Source organism: Gavia stellata, chromosome 4 (assembly GCF_030936135.1).
Source record: "Gavia stellata isolate bGavSte3 chromosome 4, bGavSte3.hap2, whole genome shotgun sequence".
Taxonomy (NCBI): domain Eukaryota; kingdom Metazoa; phylum Chordata; class Aves; order Gaviiformes; family Gaviidae; genus Gavia; species Gavia stellata.
The window spans coordinates 75,118,113-75,140,247 of record NC_082597.1 but is presented as its reverse complement, the minus strand read 5'-3'; the positions used below and the strand labels follow the sequence as shown (position 1 = coordinate 75,140,247).

At 39.3% G+C, this 22,135-nt stretch overlaps 1 protein-coding gene across 1 annotated transcript in view; it reads right to left on the bottom strand.

The window, feature by feature from the left end:
* The window catches only part of ABCC9 (ATP binding cassette subfamily C member 9), a 69,926-nt gene that overhangs the window by 34,419 nt on the left and 13,372 nt on the right, over positions 1–22,135 (bottom strand). Inside the window, exons 7-17 of the mRNA XM_059817155.1 lie at positions 21,646–21,840; positions 18,720–18,884; positions 17,012–17,167; positions 14,070–14,204; positions 12,623–12,785; positions 11,942–11,982; positions 10,866–11,008; positions 7,980–8,088; positions 6,483–6,593; positions 5,464–5,536; positions 3,723–3,828 (exon numbers count right to left, since the gene is read on the bottom strand). Coding sequence (XP_059673138.1) covers positions 3,723–3,828; positions 5,464–5,536; positions 6,483–6,593; positions 7,980–8,088; positions 10,866–11,008; positions 11,942–11,982; positions 12,623–12,785; positions 14,070–14,204; positions 17,012–17,167; positions 18,720–18,884; positions 21,646–21,840 — 1,397 coding nt within the window. The remainder of the gene's footprint in view (positions 1–3,722; positions 3,829–5,463; positions 5,537–6,482; positions 6,594–7,979; positions 8,089–10,865; positions 11,009–11,941; positions 11,983–12,622; positions 12,786–14,069; positions 14,205–17,011; positions 17,168–18,719; positions 18,885–21,645; positions 21,841–22,135) is intronic.

Sequence of the window (22,135 nt, the reverse complement as noted above, 5' to 3'; positions counted from 1 at the left end):
CTAAAACCCCCCAGACTTCTATCAGCAGAGCATTGCAATGGTAGAGAAAGGGATAATGCTTTCATGTATACATTTGGGACTGCCCTCTGAAGTACAATTTAACAAAAACTGAGCACAAGCTTTGCAAGATCCCCTGCAATTCCATACCAGATTTAATATGCTTGCCATTATAATCAAATAGATTATCTGAATGAACAAGGACTAATTTTAGCATCTCAGTTTCTTAAACTCTTTTTCCTTGGTTAGAAATTTCATTCCATGCTTCGCTTGACAAATACACTTTGATTCTCCCGAATTATGAGTGAGATTGCTGTGAGAACCCATGTTCATTAATAATCTCATGAATAAACAGAGGTAAGACCTCTGCTGAGCTGGGGCCTTCACAAATAACGGGATTAAATGTTCGGTCTTGTACTTTATTACCCTACTGAATCTGAAAGAGTGATGTGATTGCAGGGCATGGGAATAGGCTGAAACTGAAGCTCCTGAAGTTTCTAAAAAGAGTATTTTATTTGCCCACTGGGATTCGTAATCTTTGATCTAATTTCTTTATTTATTGAAATGTGGCTATTTATGTGGATTTTTATTCTGTACTATAAAATATACATATTCCCCAAAATGGGGAATGGTAAGTTCAAGTCTGAAATGGTAGGAAAGAGCAAACTGATTAGATTATTTATTTTGATAAGATTTTGAATATATAAGCTGAAATAATACAGAAATGAATTAAAATCAAGGTTTTAATGAAAAGTAAATAAGAGACCTTGTTGAAGTTTGGACAACTTTTATGCTAACTCTGATGTTTTAACATAGAGTGATGCATCTCTAACCAGACCTGGATGCCCTCAGCTTAGAAAATGAAAATAGAGGAGAAAAAAGGGGTACAAAATCTCTAGGATACCACCGTAATGGTGGAATGAACCATTTCCTCTGTTAATCTAGACAAGAGATTAGAGGCAAGACAAGGACTGATCATCTACACAAATACTATCCAGCAGTTTGGAAGAATGTATTCCTGTCCCTGCAACCAGCCATAGCAGCACAGCAGCGTTAGCAGGTATGCTGACTTTGGCTACTGACATTTACCTGGCCAACCATTTATCCACCTGTGGATAATGGCCTTCCGTGTTTTCTATGAGTTACTGTGGTTGCAACCTTTTGGTAAGTAGTTGTCCTTGTAATCTTTATGAGGGGAGCACTGACTTTTCCTAATTTTTCTTGAAGCCTTCCATAACTTGAAGGCAGAACAGGCCATTTAGGAGAATTGATTTCGTAATTCTTGTGCTTCCCATGTTTTTAATTTAGTACATAATAACCTGTTTGCACAGAAATCAGCTCAATGTACAGAAAAGGTATACCAAGTGAAGGGCTTCCACTTAGCCACTATTCTATGCTCGGCGGTCTGAGAAGATGGTTCTGACTGTTTGGCTTGGTATGGATGAGGGGAATACATGCGTCTGCATATTCCCTACATCTGTCCCTGTATAGACTTAATAGTTAATAATTCAGATCTGAAACAGGCTCAGCTGAATCACTGCATCTGTCTAGCCTGACGCTTCAGTGTTTAAGAAGTCTCTCCAGCTGATTGCTCACTGGGAAAACAAAAAGCCAGTTCATTCTCTAAGGTTTGCGATGTATCTGAGGCATATCTCTTATAACTGGAAATAACTGAGATCTGGCCCATAAGATTTGTCGTGGCCAAGATCTCTTACAGAAAGATACACTAACACACTTTCTTTCCTTAAGATCCCAAACCAGTGGCAACCCTGGCAGTAGGACATACAGCTCTCACTGCATTCAACCACGACAGCAACCAGATATTCAAGCCCCGTGGTGGGCTTTCACAATGACGCATTGCAGGATTACCTCAATATAACTGGGGCTGAAATTTGATCCATCATTACTGTTATTCTGTTGTTATACCTGAATTTGTTGGGGAATTCACCTAGACTGCATTTCATCCCTCGATAAGTAGCTGCGTTAGTATAGCACGTGGAATCACATGGAAAGGGATTTAAGAGTAAATAGGACTTTTATTATGGTTTTGTAAAGCATAGGATCCACTTTGTTAAATACCTGAAGTATCCTTCTGTATTCATCTGTCTGTCAGGCAGTCTGAAATTATCAGCAAAACATACCCATGTTTGCATCAGCTATATCACAGTACCACATTATAGTTTGCAATGAAAAACAGTCACTCAGTAAGGCCTGAGATGCTTGCTAAAACCTGAGTTACCTGTTTGGTTATGTACAGACTGCGAATCAACTGACAATATGATCTTAATCCCTCTCAAACAATGTGGAACTTAAATAGTATTTCATAATCTTTCTCTAGTATCTTTCTAAGATTTCTCTTTTTGTCTAATATTCCTAAGATTCCATATCTTTCTCTAGGACAAATTTGATTCTTTCTCAAATACATCTTTGAAAACAATTGTGAGAATAATTTCATGGTAGACTTTACTCACTCCTTGTATTTTCTTAAACTACTCAGAAAAAAAAAGCCTGATTGTGAAGTCAAAATCTCCGTTATATGTCTCAAAGAAATTAACTGTGCTAGGTCACATATTCTTCTTCCTTCAAAGCTTAAACTCACATATAATTAAACTAAAGTTAGTCTTGCCTTGGCTCCAACTGTACCTGCTACTCCAGTGAGATCATATGTTTGGAATAGCAGACAGTGAAATACGACTGGGGAACAAAAAATGCCACACATACTAACACAGGAAAAGCAAAAATATCCAGCCTGCAACATTGCTGTAAGAAAAAGATGACAAAGGAGGTTACTATGCAAGGGATGGGGCAACAAAGTATTGGTCTCTGGCAAAATTCATGCTTTCTTCTCAAAAAGCTAATTAAGAAGAGTTTGGCTTGGTAGTTTTAAGGAGACAGAACTGATCTTTAAAACCAAAGAGCAAGTCCTGGGGTTACAGCATATCCCTTCCACAGCCTGTGCCCTGCCTGGGCTGGCAGCGTGTTGCTGCCCTACTTAGTCTCCGTAGGAAGTTCTCATTCACTGGGTCTGAATCCATGTGGATGCTGAGGCCTGACCTCACTAGCAGTTCCCTCTTCAGCAACAGCTTCTTCAGAGCCTTTAGTCTTTAGGTATTCAGTGTCCTCAGGCTGCTTTCTGCACATGTTACTGTGAAGAGTAACACTGACTTCCATAGGCAAGGCTTGGGCAGTTACCAGGGAAGAGGAAAAGCATTGCTCTCATGTTATTATATCAACTTTTTATTCTGTTAGCAGCAGCGTCAATGAGTGGGAAAGACAGCCTTTCCTGTATGCTGGTGCCCCACACATACCACTCAACTGAAGAGGCTCCAGCCTGTCATGCTTTCACAGGTGTGTGCAGTAGCAGCAGAGCAATGCTGACTTCAATTACAGTGAGTACCATAAGTCCAGAGCCGACTCCCACCACCAAAGACTATTGGATAACAGGAATACTATATGTTTTCTATTCAGGTCATTTGCTAGGGCTAATATATTAGATATTAATCACCAGACTATCCTCTTTCCCTTCCTGAGGTGGTCTGCTCTGAACCATGAAGAGAACAGCAATGAAGATCTTTCATAAGTTTGCAGATGCTTCCAGAGAGCATCTGGGTGATGATAATCATTTAACACGCAGTTCTGAGGCACGAAGTTCACATTTCTCACAGCAAAACCCAACTACCTCCTTCTTAAGTGAATACAGCAATTAATAGCTATATGAAACATACTTGCTCCAGTGAACTTTTCCCTCCAGCGTCTGCATTTCTCCCAATATAGCAAGGAGAAGTGATGACTTGCCACAGCCAACTTGACCCACAATCATTGTCATCTGACCTATGATAACAATAACAACAACACATTTTCAAAAAAGAAAAAAACCCCAATTCTACTCAAGTTCACAAGGCCCAACTAGATCCAGTTCTAGAGCACTTGAAATGGTTAAATTTGTTAGCATTGACTACGTAAATGGGCAATATTGTATGTATTCATCTATGGAAATATACATTAACGGACAGTACAAGTACACACTAATCTCCAAAGGAATGAGACTATTGCTTTGACAGATATTATCATAGATTGTATGGGAGTGTGTTATTTTATGGAAGTTATTTAGGGTTGAATGATATAAAGTGGGACATGATTATTTAGCCTGTGGTTCCATGAAAGTTTGGGCCAATCTAAAAAGTGACTGCAACTGAAAGAAGGTCTATTACTCTTTTCTGCTTTGCTGTACTCGTCCCTCCCCCACTACCACTTTCCCACCTTCAGTCCTACTCTGCAGTGGCAATGGTGCTTCTCAGATCTTCCCATTAACTAATTGAACTCATTAACTGTGCTAGCCAGTGCATTTGCCAGGTAAGCTGCTCACCAGCTGGGGAGTTAACGGTCTCATTCCTTCTCAAGGAGATAAACTTTTAGACTGGCTCACCCAGCTTGTAAACCCATGGCCTTAGGTTGTAAACTCCTTGGAGCAAAGACCTTCTGCTGGTGTTGTACGTTGCACTGGGCCAGCACAAAGAAGTGTTGTTTATCCATGTATAGGACACCTAATGCTACAGTGAAACAAATGATATAGACTTTGGGATTATGTATAGTACTTTTGGAATTACTTAATAACTGTGTGATATCAAAGATGTGTCAACCTAGTGTAATAAGCTGTTTTAAAATGAAGCACTTGATAGGATATAGAAATAAAATATAAGACTATTTAATGACATGAAATACCAACAGACAGTGCTAGGAATTTCACAGTAATACTACTATTACTACTACTACGACGACTAATTTTCTACTTTTTGCACTTGCTATGTAAGTCTTCCAAAACAAATCAATGTTTTGTAAACCTGTGAAACTCCTAGACAAAAGACATTGAGGATGCAAGAAACGACAGGAGCTCAGCTGGACAAAGAGAAATTCATTGAGGATTTCTTGACAGACAAACTGCATGAGGCTCAAGGAATTCTCTGAGATGAAAATAGTTGTGAACTGGGAGAGTGTAATGTTGAAGAATGGTAGGAGAAGTATAACGTATGACTGCTGTGTCCCTCTGCACCCACTGGTAGCCACTGCCGGAAATAAAATACTGAATTAGATGGACCCTTGGTTTGAACGAGTCTGGAATTCTCCCTCTTTCTTTTTTTAATTTGTCTATTAAAACTATCAATTCATTTTTGCAACCATTTTTTTTGTATTTATTCTTACTCTTGACTTTGTTCATGCTATTATAAAAACTATATAAACTATATAGGTATATAGAAATCATGTAATTTTTTGCTTATTTATTGTACTTTAGGTTAATGATATAACTATATGACCAATACAGTTCATGACCTTGTATTTATTTTTAACGTTCATTTTTTCTTATAAAAATCTAAATGTGTGGTTTTGTGCTTTTCACAACATCAAGAAATGGAACTAGTAGCAATTTGATATTACGTATTTCATGTTTAAGATGTGCATTTATCCTACCTGTTGGGATTCTGATGTTTATGTTGGACAGTGTAGCTAAACCACTTCCCCATGAAAAGTATCCATTGGTCACCTACAAAACATGTCAGATGTATAAACACATGAGGGGAAAAAATTAGAATGTCTAGTTTGGATTTAAAATATGTTACTAAAATAAATCTGTGATTAATACACATGGTGAAGTATGCTCATACACAAAAAAGCAAGTTAGGTTAGTAAAGATTGCCAACCTCAGAAAAGTTTGGGAATAAGAAAAGTTTTGTAAGCAAATATATATACTGTATGAAATGCACTAAAGGGATGATCTTGAGTTGAACTCTATTTACCAAATACTTTCATTCTGTTGAGTATATAATTAAAGACTAAGAATAATGATCACAAGACCTCACAGGTGACAATCTAAATAGCACAGCTTATCAAGGAATGTATCATTCTGCATATTGTGGTATATGGCCCCTTGTGAATATATTCCCAAAGTACAAATTGAATATTCACCAGGTTTATGCTGGACATAAGAAAAATGTTCCCCAGTGGACCCTAGCCTTTGTGTGCATACTTCCTTTGGAGTTGACAGGGGCATGAAACATTCTTTGTACAGAGCACATATGTGGGGAAAAGTTGGCCAACAGGACTGAAAATGTCATGATAAATGACACGTCATAATAAATGTCAAAAAATGACTCAAAAGTTTTGATCTTCACTCTAAGAGTGAAAGAGAAGTGCATGAAGGGAAAGTCTAAAAAATCTATATTAATTTCTGCATATCATACTATCTAGGTTTTGTTCCTTTATACTCATGATGCCTCTTTGTTTCCTGAGAAGGCAGGGAATCACTATAAGGATCTGGTCTGAAGCGAATTCTTCTCACTTTATTTTCGGCTAAAGAGCTAATTTATTTAAGGGCCTGTTCTTCCAATGGACACTTTGCCTTTGGAAGAACAGCAGCAATTGGGCACTCTCTGGTACTGTTGCAGGAGGACCTGCTCCTCACAAAGAATGAGACGATGTTTACAAACCACCTTGATTGCGATATCATCTATCTCCACAGGACGTGTTTGCTTCCTTGTTGGCTGTTCATAGCTTTCAAGCTGATACCTCAAGGGCTGCCTCCTGTTGATGGCCTTGGTGTGCTACATAGCGAAATGAAGGAAGGAGAAAAGTTGGAATTCTCAAGAGAGGACAGCATTTGGTTCCCTATAAAATAGACAATCCATTCCCACCATTCTAGGTCACAAGACAAAACCAGAAATATGTGTGATAATACACACACTACTGTGACGCACATATTGTAATGTTTTAAACACCCTTAAGTGAAGCGCAGGAAATATCTGATTTTTGGTTTCTCACACATAACCATACCAAATTTCAGCTCTGTCACCCTCCTCAAACCACTAGGTAAGTCTGCCCTATCTGAGGTAGCTCCAAACAAAGCTGTGTCAGTAAAAGTGTAATGACATGCAGAGTTACCAGTTTGGTTCTTGCAAGCAGAATAGCTGCAGGAGCGAGAAGCATATCGAATTAGCTTGTGCAGAGTACTTCACTAATACATAATAGTGATTGTGGAGCTAGCTCATTTAGAGCTACCTGTGGTATTTGTAAGCGCCACTGCATTGAGCTGAATTGGCACAATCTTAGTGATTCCTTAAAGCTGGGCTGTCTACAGTGAATGATTTAACTTTTACAGGTATTACCTTTATTTTTCCCTCTCCCCATGATCTAGACTTTGCCTGTTTCTCTCTGTAGGGCTGGGCAAAAGGTGGACAAGAGAAGCAAGATAAATGCTGAAACTATTTCATTTTTGTTTCCTTTATTATAGCTGCTAAACCAGAAAAACAAGAAAAATGTTCTTTCAGGTTGGCAAACTAATTTAATTCAGCTCAAAATAAACTTACTTTGTGCTAAATCTTTCTTTCTGTTGCCATTTTCAAGTTTCAGTCACATTTCAAATGATAAAATGTTTGAAACAGTTGAAAATAGTCAAAATGAAAAAATATCTTTTCCGAAATCATCTCCCTAGGGGTTTTTTTCCCCCTCAAATTTTACTCAAATTCATTACATGTTTAGCACTCCAGAAACAGCATTTTGGAATTAATTCCTATTTCATAAAGTTTGGTGTTGTTTTTCCCACTTCCAATTCTGAATTTCCCAAAGCAGGAATCAGTCCTACCTAAAGATGCCCACCATACGATGGGTTGTACTGGAAATATACAGTACAAACCCCGTAACCACAGGAAATGCACCTGGGCCTTTTATAAAAACTGAGAAGCATGAATTTGAACCATGTGTAAATGTGTTGGTGTGTTATGGGGTTTTTATTACTACTGGCACTTCAGCAATGCTTAAATGTGTTTGGGGACCCTTCATGCCATAGAAGCACAGAGATCCTGGCATAGAAGAGGCAAAACTGGGCAATGTTAGGGTCAAAACTCCCAAGCCCTATCAGCTAGTCCATTGGCCTTGTACAGGGATATATGGCCTCTCTGCTTTGAAACTCGGTGTCATAAAACAGAACTTACAAGTCCTGTGTGCTTCTTACAGGATTCATAAGGTACAGAGCTGTCCCCACCTCTCCAGCTGTCATCTCCAATCTCATCACTCAGGAGAAACTCATTCAGCTTCTGTACACTTGAAAGAAAACAGGACAGTCAGTTAAATAAACCCAGGTTTCCATGAGTACATTTCCATTTTTGTGCAGTCCAGCCAGCAGGATGTATCAGAAGTGTTCCAAAAGAAGTTCATGGGATACTTTTGGTTTCCTATTGGACTGTCTGCCACCCTGATGGAAGTGAAAAAAGATTTATGTGGAAGAAGGACAGACAAAAATAATTAAACTGGTACTCGTAGCTGGGAGTGAAGAGGAGAGCTAGTCATGTGAGTGCCGCTAGAGCTCTGTGGAAATGGTTTCCATCTTGGCAGGCTTTTCTCTTCTGTGCCTTTCTCATGCCTACACACAGTCAGGATGCATAAATGAGTCATTCGTGCACCTATGTCCTTTGAAAATGCCAATGCACTAGATGATGCACCCTGAACACAGCTTTTGCATACACTGCATGCAAACAGGACTGAATACTGCACAAATCAGCACAGCCATGGCCAACCTTGGAGAAATACAGCAAGAGCTCTCTTTGACTTCTTCTTAAAACTGTCCCCTGGGAAATATAGCGCACAGGTTCAATCCATTCTTCATCACAGAAGGATTTAACCCTCTTTCTGCCCCACTTCCTTTCAGAGTGCTGTAAGGACCTGGATCTTTATTGTTCTGGGGAAGGGGTGAACAAAAGCACCCACTGGTCATGGTGAAGCTATGTTACTTTGCAAAAACTAAAATCAAGGTGCATTGAACCAGCGACTGAGAAAGCAGAAGGACATATGGCTTCAGATCAGTGATTTGAACATAATCTGCAAATGGGAAAGTAGTCCTGTTTCAAGGCCTGTCTGAGCATTTTGTATGAAATTCTCAATACGTGTTCAAGCTACAGAGGTACTGGTTAGCAAGAAAGCACTGCTATTGTCATTATTTCCTCCTGCCAGTATACCTGTTCCTATCTCCTCTTTTGAAAAGAAAATTTACGTGCCTAACTCCCATATCAGAATTTCAGTCTTACATACGTGCATCAAGCAAGAATTTATCTTCTTGTTAAAGATAAGAGACCTCGTTCTGATCATCTGCCTAAGACAACATCAACCATTACTTTGCATTTGAATGAGGACAGGTATCCTCAAAAGCTTTTGTGGTACTAGAACTACTCTTTACAATAAAATGGAGATTCTGATCAAAGTATAAGCACTTAATCATAACACAAACGAGTGCATACTCATGTACATGTATTTGATTGATGATAGAGCCCTGGAGTGGCCAAGCACGCATTCTTCATTCTTCATTTGGAGGACATGATGTTCATGGAAGAAAGATGTTAGGCTATAAGTTTGCCAAAGGGTAAAGTTTGTTTTGGCAAATATGGTCTTTAAATAATGTCCTGAGGGGTGGCCAGCAGTGCTAAGGAAAATGTACACACCATTTTGATATTAGGGCTGTGCTAAAGATAGTGCAGAGATGTAGAGGCTGGGATGACTTATAAAGGAGACTTGAGATTTTCCACTAGTCAGAAATCATTTTCAATGTAGCAAAAATCTCTCATGTGGCCCTGCTGCTGCTTCAATAAAAATAAGCCCTATTTAATTTTTTTTTTGAAGTGAGTGTGGTACTGGCAAATGACAGCTGTGGAGCCTGAACTCCCCTTGACTGCTGTTTGTTATTATCATTACCCACCAAAAAGAGGTAGTGGCAGCAGCAATGCAATACCTTGCCAATGTGCCTCAGTCCTGGCAAGAAGGAACGATGTTTCTGGGTGGGAAGGTTAGTTTGGTCTTCACATCCTGCTAGTGCTTGGCATCTGACACGTTACTGCCAGTCAGGTGTCAGTTTGTGCCTCTTGGGACATCTTGGCAGTGTATATGTCTACATAACTGCCCCATGACAATGACTCTTTCCGTACAGACCACTGACGCAACAGCCAAAAGTCTGAAATTTGACTTACTACCAACCAGCTCTCTTGAGATTAAGTGCTCTATAGCCCAGCATGAAGGAATTTGTTTTGTCAGGCTATTTGCAGAAATAAATGCCTGGAACATATAAGTTACCGATGAAGCAACACATTTTGTGAGTTCCTTTTCCTTTTTTTTAAAAAAATCCACTTCATGCCAACTTCCTTGCTGTCCTGCCACACAGATCCCTAACCCTCATGGACTAAACTCCCACATGTCTGTCTTGCCGTGCTTCCTCTCCTGTGTCTCTTTACTGCCATTCAGGGGAACAGCATTTCCTCTATAACAAAAGTCCTCAGTTTCCCTTGAGCAACTAGTCCTTCCGTGTCCAATGTTCCTCCATCCACTCTCTTTCCTAAGAGTCCATACTAGTGCTAGACAATGAGAGGCAGGACAATACTAAATTCTCACTTAAACCACGATGCACCCTTTGTGGAGGTAGAGTTAAGCCAGGTGCTCTTCCTTGCATCAGCAGGGCCAGTCTTGCTAGATAGCTTCAAGTCAGTCTCTCATCTCCCTGTGTTGACAAGAGCCCAGAAAAGTACTAGGTGAGAGTGACGGTGGGTGGCCACACTGTGAGAAGAGGAGCATATCCCAAGGAAGGACAGTCTGGCTCTGAATCTGGACTGCCAAGCTTGATGAAATTATAAAAAGAATGGAACATTTCTTTGTCTCTGTTTCATGCAGTAAAAAGAAAAGATTATTCTGATTTCTTCCACATTTTTGAACATCAGAGTCCCACCTCTAAATCCTCTTCCATGTGAGAAGGTAGAAACAACCTTTTTGTCCATCACCTTTCCTATTATATTACCAAGCATAGGTGTTCAAGAGTTGGAGAAACTAGAAGGGCTACTTACCTTATGATAGCCTTGACTGCAAAACGCACCACAGTGGAGAGCAGGAACAGTGGTGTGACCAGGATGTGAAACAATGACAGTGATGCAAAGGCCTGGGCGGGCTGCAGCGGCTTGTCATTGGTATATGCGTAAGTCACAAAGGTCTGCCACATCGGGAAAAGAGCATGTCAGGATAAAGACTTGAAAAAGATGGACAAGGAAGCGAAATATTTTGCTCAACTAAGGCCAATAACTATATACCTCAATTTATTGGGAATCCCAGTGAACTGAAGAGAAAGGTGTCTTCTATTAAAGTGAAAAAGATTTTAAAAACTTGCCAATGATTTCAAGAGATTTACACATTTAAGAATGAAAACATTTTCTTTGTAAAATAAAAGCATTTAGTTTTGTAAAGTTTTGTAATTGACTTCGGGGTTTAGAGGAAACACACAGCCCAGGATAATCAGTAAGAATCTAATAAATCTTATGGATTTTTTCACAGATGCAGAACTATGGTCATATTTCATCCAATTCTGGTACACACTGTCAGCATGCTCTGAGTAATTCCCTCAGAATTTGGTCTATGAAGACTCCTTACTGACCGACATGCCATAGTTCCTCTAGTGCATTAGGCTGAGATTTAAAGCTGGCCAGAGGACAAGCAAAATTTATTTCTCCTTCAACTGCAGAATACCCTTTCCTGAAAACTGAAATGGTGGTTTATGATGCATTTTGAAACAGGAGTGATTTTCGCTGCTAGGTGATAGAAAAGCAAAGCCATCCAAAACACCTTCAAAATGAGAGCTTCTCAAAATGAGTCTCCTTTCAAGTTGCAATGATTTTTTTCTTTCTTTCTTATAGTAAAAATTTATATTTCTTTTTGGTTTTACCAGTCCAAATCACAGCTGGTGAAATACCAGCTCTGGGAATGGGCACTTCCAGTGTCATGGTATCCTCCAATTAGCAGAAGCACATTAACTCACCTGCCGGTTTTGTGAGGAATATGTCCTACAATAACAATGGTGTCCTTTCTTTCTTTCTCCCCCTCTCTTTTTCTCTCCCTTTTTATAAGGAAAAGTGAAAAAAACATATCTTACCGCAAGAACAGCTGCTATTGGTATGGCCGCATTCATAAAAACTGAAAGAGGAATAACATAGGCATCAGATTATATGAAAAGAAAAAAACAGTTTTACAATTAGTTGTATGGCACTAGAAGAATCCAGTTATTTCCAATTCAAGTAATTAAAACTCCCAAAGGAAAATTCCTCTGCAGGAAGAAATTTCCTTCCATGACAGAGAGAGATCTTAAACACACAAACAAATAAGCCAAGGAATTATCTCATTTGTATGCTTAGTGAACTTGGATAAAAAGTTTTATGTGCACAATTATTATGCAACACAACTATCACATTACCCTCAGCTCTTTTACGTTACAGAAAAGACAGTTTCTTTCAGACACTAATTTATTTTGGCTGTAATGGGAGCTGCTAATACTATCTGGAGCCTCCTTACTATAAAGCAACTCATAACTGTTATGTCATAATAAAGGTGACAGAAAACTTACTACAAAAAAAAATCAACAAGACATGCTTTATATTTTCAAGTTGCTGTGTTATATATTTGCTATGCCTTTTTATTTTAACCACATTCCACACACACACACACACACACACAAAAAAGTGTCATAGGTACAGTTGTATTTCGCTTTAGCTGAAGTCAGGAGGAACGCTGACATGAACAGGATCCATTTCCAAGAGCTAAAAACACAGCTACTTACTGGAAAGAGATGTATGAAGTGCAAAGGTTTTGAGACTGGTGAGTTCCTTCATTCTCGTTTCTTCCACACTAGTACAAAATATGTGCTCCCAGGCATACAGCTTTAATAACTTAATGCCTTTTAGTATCTCATTGGTTTTTTTCAATCTCTCAGTAGAATAGTCCTTCATTTCAAAAGAAGACAAAGGTAAGTAATTGATTATGGTTTGTAGTTTTAACGAGAATGTTCTTTTCCCTTCACTTCTATTGTAAAATTCATTAAAAATTAATAATTTTGTTTGTTTGGGATTTTGTACAGGCATTCACTTGTCATGTGGAGTAAAACAATATACAATTTCACGTTCTTTGGAGATATTAAAGTGCTTACAGTCATGAGGGGAAATGAAGTGACACTGTTCTGAGAAGAAAAATAAAAAAAACTATCCAAATCTTTCAAATAGAGGGGGAAACTCAGGGAGGTGGATTACTAGGTCAGTGGTGTCCCTAACAATATAGATGACTACATGGGTGTAATTGCTGATACAAGATTCATTCTGGGATTCATACATAACAGTCATGAAAATAGGTGAGATGTTTATTGGTATATTTAGCTAATTGCCCCTCACCAGAAAACAGTAATCGTAAATTTTGGTAAAATCGTAATCCAACAGATGTTATGAGTCAGGGGAACTCAGAAAAGAGCAAAAAGAAAGATTCAGACTATTTCTGAAATTATGCAAAGATAAATCCTCTGTTGATATAAATTGGCACAACTCAACAGGATTGTAGTGTGCTGAAGATTAGATCCATGTGTGTATAATTTGCTTACTGAATATTGATAACAAGGATCTTTAAATATTTGAAGACTCAAACATCAAAGGCTGATTAAAAAAGTTCAAGGATCACGAGAATAAAGTTAAAAATTAGACAAAGTATCAGAAAACATTTCTAATTGGTGAACTAAATCAGAAATCAAAATAAACTTACAGCACTGAAGAATGTACAATAGATATTAATCTAGCAATGCCAGCTGACTTCCAGGGAATACCAAAGCTTGGGGTGAGGAGCATAAAGCTTCTAGCCATTTCAGAGGGGGGTTGTACACATTCCTTAATACTGTCCTCCTATAATTTATCAGTCGTTTGTACTGTTTGCTAACATCCCATGAAATACAATATCTGAATGTAGGAATAACACCCTTTCATGCAATTGAATTCGGATGAAACTGCTAGTTGGGTGAAAAATACTCTCTGCAGAAAAGGTGGGTCAAGGCCCACAGATTCAGATTCTTGTCTGACAAATGTTAGGAAGAAAGAGCTACTGAGCCACAGAAAAACAGAAAGGGAGGGACGATGGAATTAAGGGAGAGCTTGCCCACATCTCTGCAATGAATGTTCACAAACAACAAGAACCCCTGGTTCCCTGTTCTCATTTCTGGATCACAAATGTCACTGAAATAATTTACTTACGAGAGTGCTCTTCTGAGCTTCAGCCAACTTCGTAGCTATGAAGTACTGTATTGGAGCTAACAGTACAATGACAGCGGCACCGACCAAGGCACTCACTCCAAGTAAATTATAGAGTAGGATCACACCCATTATTATCTATGAAGAAAAAAGCAACGTAGAAAAAAAAGTAGATTTCAATATGCCAGAATGATAGCAAGAAAAAAAAAAATTTGTTCTCCTAATAAACTGTTAAATGGTTCGTAGGAATCGGCTGAGCCCGTACTTCAGAAGGTCATGTTTGGAAAGTGTGGGAAATGAACCCAGAAGGCTTTATTTTTGACATTAACTGCATAGTTTGTGTTAGTGCCTGGCAGTCCTAATTCCAAGGTTTCCACAGAGCTAAAGGAGCACTAAAACGATGGTGCTTGCCCCAAGGCATTTTACAGAATCATTGGCCTCATGTCTTATTTACACTAGAGCTCCTTACATCACTCTGGAAGTATTCAAAGGTCTTAGGACAGTCATGAATCACATTTGCATTCTGTCATAGTGGTCCCCTTGCAACTGCAGACAGAGGCACATCTAAGACAGGCACTGAAGCATGATGCAGATGTGCTGGGAGTGACATAAACCTGAGTTCGTGCATCAATACCATGTAGCTCTGTAGGAAAGTACCAAGATGCTACCTTAGCCCTACAAAGAGTTTGGGAACACTTCCCACAAAGGTTTAGCCAGGAATGGCTCTGATGCAACTACCGTGATTCTGGTTCCTGTGTTAATACAAGCTCTACTACATAAGTATTTTTATAAAAAGCTCTACTTTATGGTACAGAGATGCCCTCACTAACAGGACATACAGAACTAGTTCTCTGCTTTGTATTTTTGCTATCTCTTCAATGAGTCAGTTCTGTCTTTAAATCTGCCTTCTTGTTATATAGTATCAGAAATAAAAATCAGTGGAGCTCAACATTTTGAAAGCATTATTTAGCTTTTCAGGCTTCTGTAATGTAAATTAGCATACCTACATGCCATTTTCTTAGCGGAATAATACAAGGTTACAGGTAGCAATTTGTACTTGGAGTAAACTGAAGCCCTTACTGGGGGCCTGATCCTGCAATGAGTTTTTGTTCTTGATAACAGGCCATAATTGGTGGATACACAATATATTTTCTAAGATCCACTGCAATTTTTGGCAGGTTATGGCTATATTGGCTCACACTGGAAAGATATAAATTCAGTGTTTGCTACAAGCTGTTCTGCTCGAGGAGGGGGCAGACTTGACAATTGCTGTTTCTTGGGACATCCCTTGAAGCTCAAGTCCTTTGCATAAAGCAAGACAGGACAGTCCCACCACTTTTTCCAGAGTGGTATAGTTACAATCCAACTCATACTTAATACACTGGTATAGTTAATCCAGCTCTTCCCTCTTTTTTCCAAAAAGCAGCCAATTGAGCTAATCAGGCAGAAAGACATATTACCACACCACCAGTGTCATTGATACCAGTTGCATAATACTTCAAGAAGGAAATAGTAAGTAGTGTCCTTTCAATTTTATTGTTGGAGCAGAGGTGTAAGGTAATCGCTATGGTTGATACAGCTGAAGAGCAGAAGGAGCCCTCTATAGCCTAGGTCACAGGTGCTCACTCACCAAGTTCTTCAGCAGGAGCAAATTCATGGGTGATGCTATGCTCATTCCCAGACAAAGCTATGGTCAAGCTATCCCTGTGTTCTCTGTCTCCTGATTGCCTGAAGGTGAACTACAGAAACCAGCAAAACCATCAAAAGCTTCCTCAAACTAGCTTTTTACAGTAGTGGTGAGGAAGACCATTACATGTCTACAGTGGCTGAGACAGAGACTTTATTAAGGAGGCAAATGTGTGATGAATTTAGACTACATATAATTATTCACTAGCCACAGGAATCAGACCACCTGTTCATTTAATAACATTCAAAGTATTAACAGGAACACTTCCAAATAAACCTGGATATGAAACAATGATTTAAAATTAAACCCTCTGTTCTAGTTCTAACTTCAGTTACCATGCAAACTTTGTCTTTTTCTCCATAAATTATTTTATGACTCTCTAAACCCTACCCAATCCTAAAATAGACACATAAAAACAATATTTGTTTCCATTAGTAGTAGTCATATTGCTGACTATTATAATAGATTACTGATACAGTTCCAGGAATTTCAGCAAAACAGATCACTATGAGAGTGGCTTCTTTAAACGTGTTTAAACCTTATCTATAGGTAAGGACCACACCAATCCCACCCCAAGCTAAAATTTTGAAGGTGCTACAGGAGTCCAAGCTTCATGGAAAATCAGCGTGGCTTAGGTCATTAAGTCGTTTCAGCCCTTTTGAAGATTTCTTTCAGGCTAATATTTTTTACCTTTCCTTCCTACAGATTCGCCTCCAGCTCTTTCCCAGACTTGTTAAGAACTAGATGTTTACAGTAACTAAGCTTGTTTAGATGAATGCTCCTCGGAGCATTTTGTGCAGTGCACTCTCGGTGCTGCTGTCAGTCACTGAGCAGGATTCAGTTGCTTTTTGTTCCTGCCATAAAACGCATTTACAAGTGGACACTGCAAATGCAATACTTGGTGCTGGTCAGATCCCTGTGTTGCTGCTATGTGGCAGAAATAAAAGCAATGACTTGTGTCAGTAGTGGAAGAAATATGAGCAGGGAAAGGATGACAGGTCATCATTCTTAAAGTCACAGACCATATCCAGGACATGGAAATCCTGCTCAAAAAAATTATCTCTTCACTGGCCCTTGGAGACACAGCCTCCCAGCCCTTGGAGGAGATGATGGGCCACATTTCTGCTTGTTAGTCCTCCTGGCAAATAAGTGAGAAGTCCAGGTTCCCCTCTGGATTTTGTAGTAGTCTCACAGACATATACTCTTTTCAACCAGGTTGGAGGATCTCTGAAATCAGGCCCTTACTTTGATGCTCTACCTGAACAGGCATTGCCCACAGATTGGGGCACAGGAACAAGAACCACATTAATTGATTTGTTTCTATGGCAACCAAGTTATTGATTTGTCCCAGCGTCATCTCTCCCATGGACAAGTTGGATGTGGAAAGCCTCAGGATCTTATTATATATCATTGCCTGTGGGAAAGGAATAAAATGGAAGATATGAAAATGACATCATTATAAAACAACAGTAGCAGCAGGAGGTTTCAAATGGCAGTATCGGTCTTTACCTAAGACAGCCCTTCTCCCAGTCTCTCACCTGAGACAGAGAGAGAGATGGAGACAGAGTGAAAGAAAGCACAAGAGAGAGAACTGACTTTAAAAAACTCCAATTCCTCTTAAAAGGTTTGTTGCTTAACGCAGACCTAAAATAGAACAAAATGACAAGAAAACATCAAAATTTAGGAGACTGGGCAAAGATCTTTTTTAATAAACATTTGGCGAGCCTACTTTCCTGTGACACTGTCAAAGAGATCCTTGTTTCTGATAAGATAGTTAAACTCATGCTATGAAGTTTTGATCAGGGTGGGTATGTATTCCCTTGGGTTTCTCTCCTTTACCTGGCCATCTATTTCCACAAGATTTGTAGGAGCTTAACAGGGTTTAAAATTAATCAGGGCTTATATCTACCAGAATTTTAAAGACAAGTATTGTGAGCCCAGTCCTCAGTTATGACCAAATATCAAACACTGCGGCTTCAAGCAAGTTTCTAAAATAATTTGTGCTCATTGCCCTGTTTTGTCCATGAGCAAGGTAGATCCTGTAGAATTAATCAGAAATGCCTACAGACCATGGTGAATTACATTAGCTGCATATGGCCCTAAGAGTCCCCATTTTGGCAAGTAGGAGTCACAAAAGCACAAGGAAATAATCAGGTACACTTTCTTCACCAAGTCTGTCCCATCTATCCTGGGAGAAGGCAGAAAATGTTTGAAACAGCTACATCAATCACAGTGCGCACAAAAACCAGAAGCTTCCACACTGAGATTATATTCCTATGGTTAGTTACCCCTGGCAAAACATCAGTTCCAGCTTCTGTTTTGCACACAGTGCTACTGCTGTCTGTGGAGTTTGGTCTGCTGAGATCCCTGCCGCAACCCACCCACGTTCTGAGCTGGAGCTGCTGGCTACAGTTCATAAACATTGACTTTCACAGAGGGTTAATGGATGCTGGTTTTCGAGACACAGTTTTGGAGATGAATCACTCCTGTCCCATCCCACAGGGCTCTGTGCGAAAGGGCGTAAACATTCAGAATCACCACTCACAATACATGGACAACGTTCCCGTAAAACATAGCTCAGCCAAAGATACTCTGCAGATGACTCCGTTCACAGTCAGCAGAAGTAACCTCATAAGCAAATGGACAAAGCAGATGCAGAACCAAAATGACACTGCTTATCTTCATATACCTAACGTCATCTGCAAAGATATGTTCTTATAAGCACGGAGTGAGTGTTAAACTCCTACAGGTTAGTACGATGGTTTTAGCTTTTAGCAAAGGAATTGCTGCCATCAGTTTGGCTGTGTCAGTGATACTACTTTTTCCAGCTTTCTCTGTAAAAATACAATGCATATCTTCTCTCAAACAATTGCTAACCGAGTCTTCAAATGAAGACAAATGAAAGTACAAAGCTGGAGCTATTATTAGTGAATTTCTTGGCAGATCATGGGAATGTCTTTGCTCACCAATAAAGCACCTCGTAGGTTGATGCCAGTTTCTGTAGTCACATAGTAGGATGCCTGCAGAAATGTCCTCTGCAAGATAAGGGCCAGGAAGAGAAGAACTGCCAAAACATAAACATTCCTGAGGAATTCCTCTGAGGAAAGATAGGAATTTGATGGATCCTTCACCTGAAAAGAAAGGAAAAACTTATGAAAGTGGCATAGGAGAGACTGTATATTCTTGAGACGTTGGAAACAAGGAAATTCAGTCATTGCATTAGAATAAAGAATACTGATGGTATTATGGGAAAGTTACGGAAATCAGATTTCTCACTGTCCTATGTATCAAAATCATATGGATACAAATTAAATACTCTGCTCATGTTCCAAAGACTTAGGCTCTTAACTTCTAGCATTCTAAAATGAATTGTTTTTAGCAGGAAAGGGAGAATGAGATCACCATGTTTGCCTCAGCTTTAGTTTTGCCATTGAATTCTGATGATTTGTAGGATAGACATGCTACTCAGTAGAAAATAAAGTTCATTTCACCTGCACCACGAAGAAGGCGGAAGAAAATATTTTTTATTGTATCGGATTAGTTACTTACATTGCGTTTGTGTATTATGGAAACAATTTCTTCCAGAAATATAGTCTACGATATCTGTGAATTCTGAATAAAATAAGAATATATACGACAGTACTCCCCACAAAATGAGGTTTAAATGCCTCAACAGGGGAAAAAAAAAATCTTGTTTAAATCACTTTATTTGTTTTCATTTTCTACTTTTTATGTTCATTGTGCTGCTCTGTTTCAGGCAGAAAAGGAAACAAATGTACCAAAACACGGCAAGGAAGGCTGTTCCTTTGGTATTTCCGATCCAGATGGAAGCAGGATGTACTGAAATACTTACAAAAATAGAAAGAAGAAGGAAAGAGCTTGTTCTACTCAAATACCCAGCCTGATTCTGAGATGAAAGGTTTGGGAAATATTGGAAAGTAAGCCACCTACCTACCCTCCTGAAGATTCCTTCATCACTCTGGATTACTGTCATCTGCCGTGAGACTGCAGGCAGGAGAGAGATGCTCCAAGCCATCCAGGCTCACCTCACTGCAGTGACCCCAGCCTCTCCACACCACATACAGGCAGCTGACACCCAAAAGGTGTCTGTAAGCACCTAAGGGTGTTTTCAAAAGGTCCAATGTCTGTAAGACACCTAAATCCCACCGAAATAATAGAACTGAGTTGCTCAACCAGCCCAAGACTCTTTGAAATGAGGGTTGCTTAAGTGTACGATTGGTCAGATAAATATTTTTGAAAACTCTTCTCTTAACGTTCTGCTACATCTAACTTCCCTGTGTTTACATAGTGGAGAGATCAGTAATAAAATAACAGTTGTAGATAACTCTACCAATGTACACAGAGTTCTCAGGAATTAAGGGGAATAAGCATAAAATTCAATTAATTCACATTAATTGAAACTAGAGACAATTTAAAGGAGAAACACCTAATAACAAGAACAACCAAGAGAAAGTTTATCAAAATCCATAAATTAAAAGCAAATGTATTCTGAAATGTATCCAAGAGAAATAGTGACTGTCACCAAGCCAGGCTCTTGGAGTGGTTTCAAGTTCTCCAGTGATTTTAATCTTCCCTTCAGCCAGTGTTGATTAAAACTTAAAAAACCCCACAACTAAAACCACTACACTGAGGAGTACAAAAGATAAAGGAAGCGGACAAGGTACAGATTCCTAAATTTGAGATCTAGAAATCATTATTTTCAAGCTAAAATACCTTGTTTGTTCAACATGCAAAAAACCCCAATTTTTGAGGCAAAATATTCACTTTGCCTTTTAACTCTGTGGCTCAAATCCAAAACGTAGAGGTTCAAGGATGATAAAAATCTTTATTTGATAAGCTGCACAATTAAACTCTCCTTCTTTAGTGCAATGGCTGAATGAGAGTCTAAAGCCAAATTCAGACCATCAGTCAAGAAAATGAATGTCGGGAGCGAGCAGCCAAGGAGAAGATGTTTGGATAGTGATGATAGTCAAATGCTTTATCTGGAGAGAAAATGTTATTCCATTACATACCTGTCTGCTCATTCAAATACAAAACACTCACTGCATAAAGTGTGTGGAGATGTTTCTGTATCAGAAGACAGACAGAAGAAAATTTCTTCATCATGTCTTCTCTGCTGTCAGCTAGTAAAATAATTTTACCTGTATCTTTTCACTAGTTACTAATAAATTCTTTTTCTTGTGATAGAAACTGTTCTGTATCAGAGGCTTGCTCAGTGCTTAGAGGTGGTCTCTGAAAGTTCAGTCTTGGTGAACCTTGAAATGAGCTGTGAACTAGCATCTTTTGCGTGCCTCTAGTATCAAGAATGACATTGAATAAAGTGGATGCTTTTCAACTTCTCGCATGTACCAATGCATTTCATCGTAGCAATAAGCAGCATAATAACAGGGAGTGACTACTCTCGGCTTCCCAATGGAAAACAGATTTCAGAGAGCTCAAACCTGTCAATGAACTACAAACGGACAGATGGACAAAAATTAAGCAAAATTCCCAGACTCATCCTTGCTGGATGCATCCCTGAGGCACCACCAACGGATGTCCAGCCTGAAAAGAGGAGGCACAGTTGAAGAGGAGCAGAAAAGCTGTTCCTTCTCCCCAGAACTGCAGGGATGAGTTCCCTTGCCTCTACCAAGAGGCAGACAGCTGGGGAACCTCACCACCTGTGTTGCATTCATACCAAAACTTCCACTACTCAGGTTTATAACTTGACCATCTCTCACAAAAAAATACTGAATTTGCTTGAAAGAAACAATTAAATAATACAATGGTGACCATAGACACAAAAAAGCATGCAGCCAGACATATTAAATACCTGATATGGATCTGGAACTAATACCAAACAAAGTTTTTCAATCCATGTTATCAGGTTACCTTTTCTGTTGTATTGGTGTTATTGGTTGTATTCTGGAAGCCCTGGACAATGCCAGAAATGCATAATGGCCCAGCAAAACCCAGCAAGTCAGCCAAGTAACGGAAAGTGCTGCTGAGAAGAATTGGTCGTCCAAAAGCACTGTACATGGCTAACCATATCGAGGGACTCCGATTGGGCTGGTCTGCTACCTTTTTCTGGAAGACAGAGAAACAGGTATCAATGCACCAAGAAGAGGCCTCCCCGGCTGTATATGGCAACTTCCATTTCGTTCCTGTCTGGATGCCCAAATGTTTTGGAGTAGATGAGGGAGCAAACATGCTGTAGATATCAACAGATTTCAGATATTCTTCTCGGCAAATTCAAGTTCTGCCTCCTCTTGGTAACTGTGGTTCCTCACCTCTAAATGCTAACGCTTTTCTGAACCTGTGAACACAGGAATGCAAACACAGATTAATCGTACCAGCATGTAGCCATTGCTCCTTGTCACAT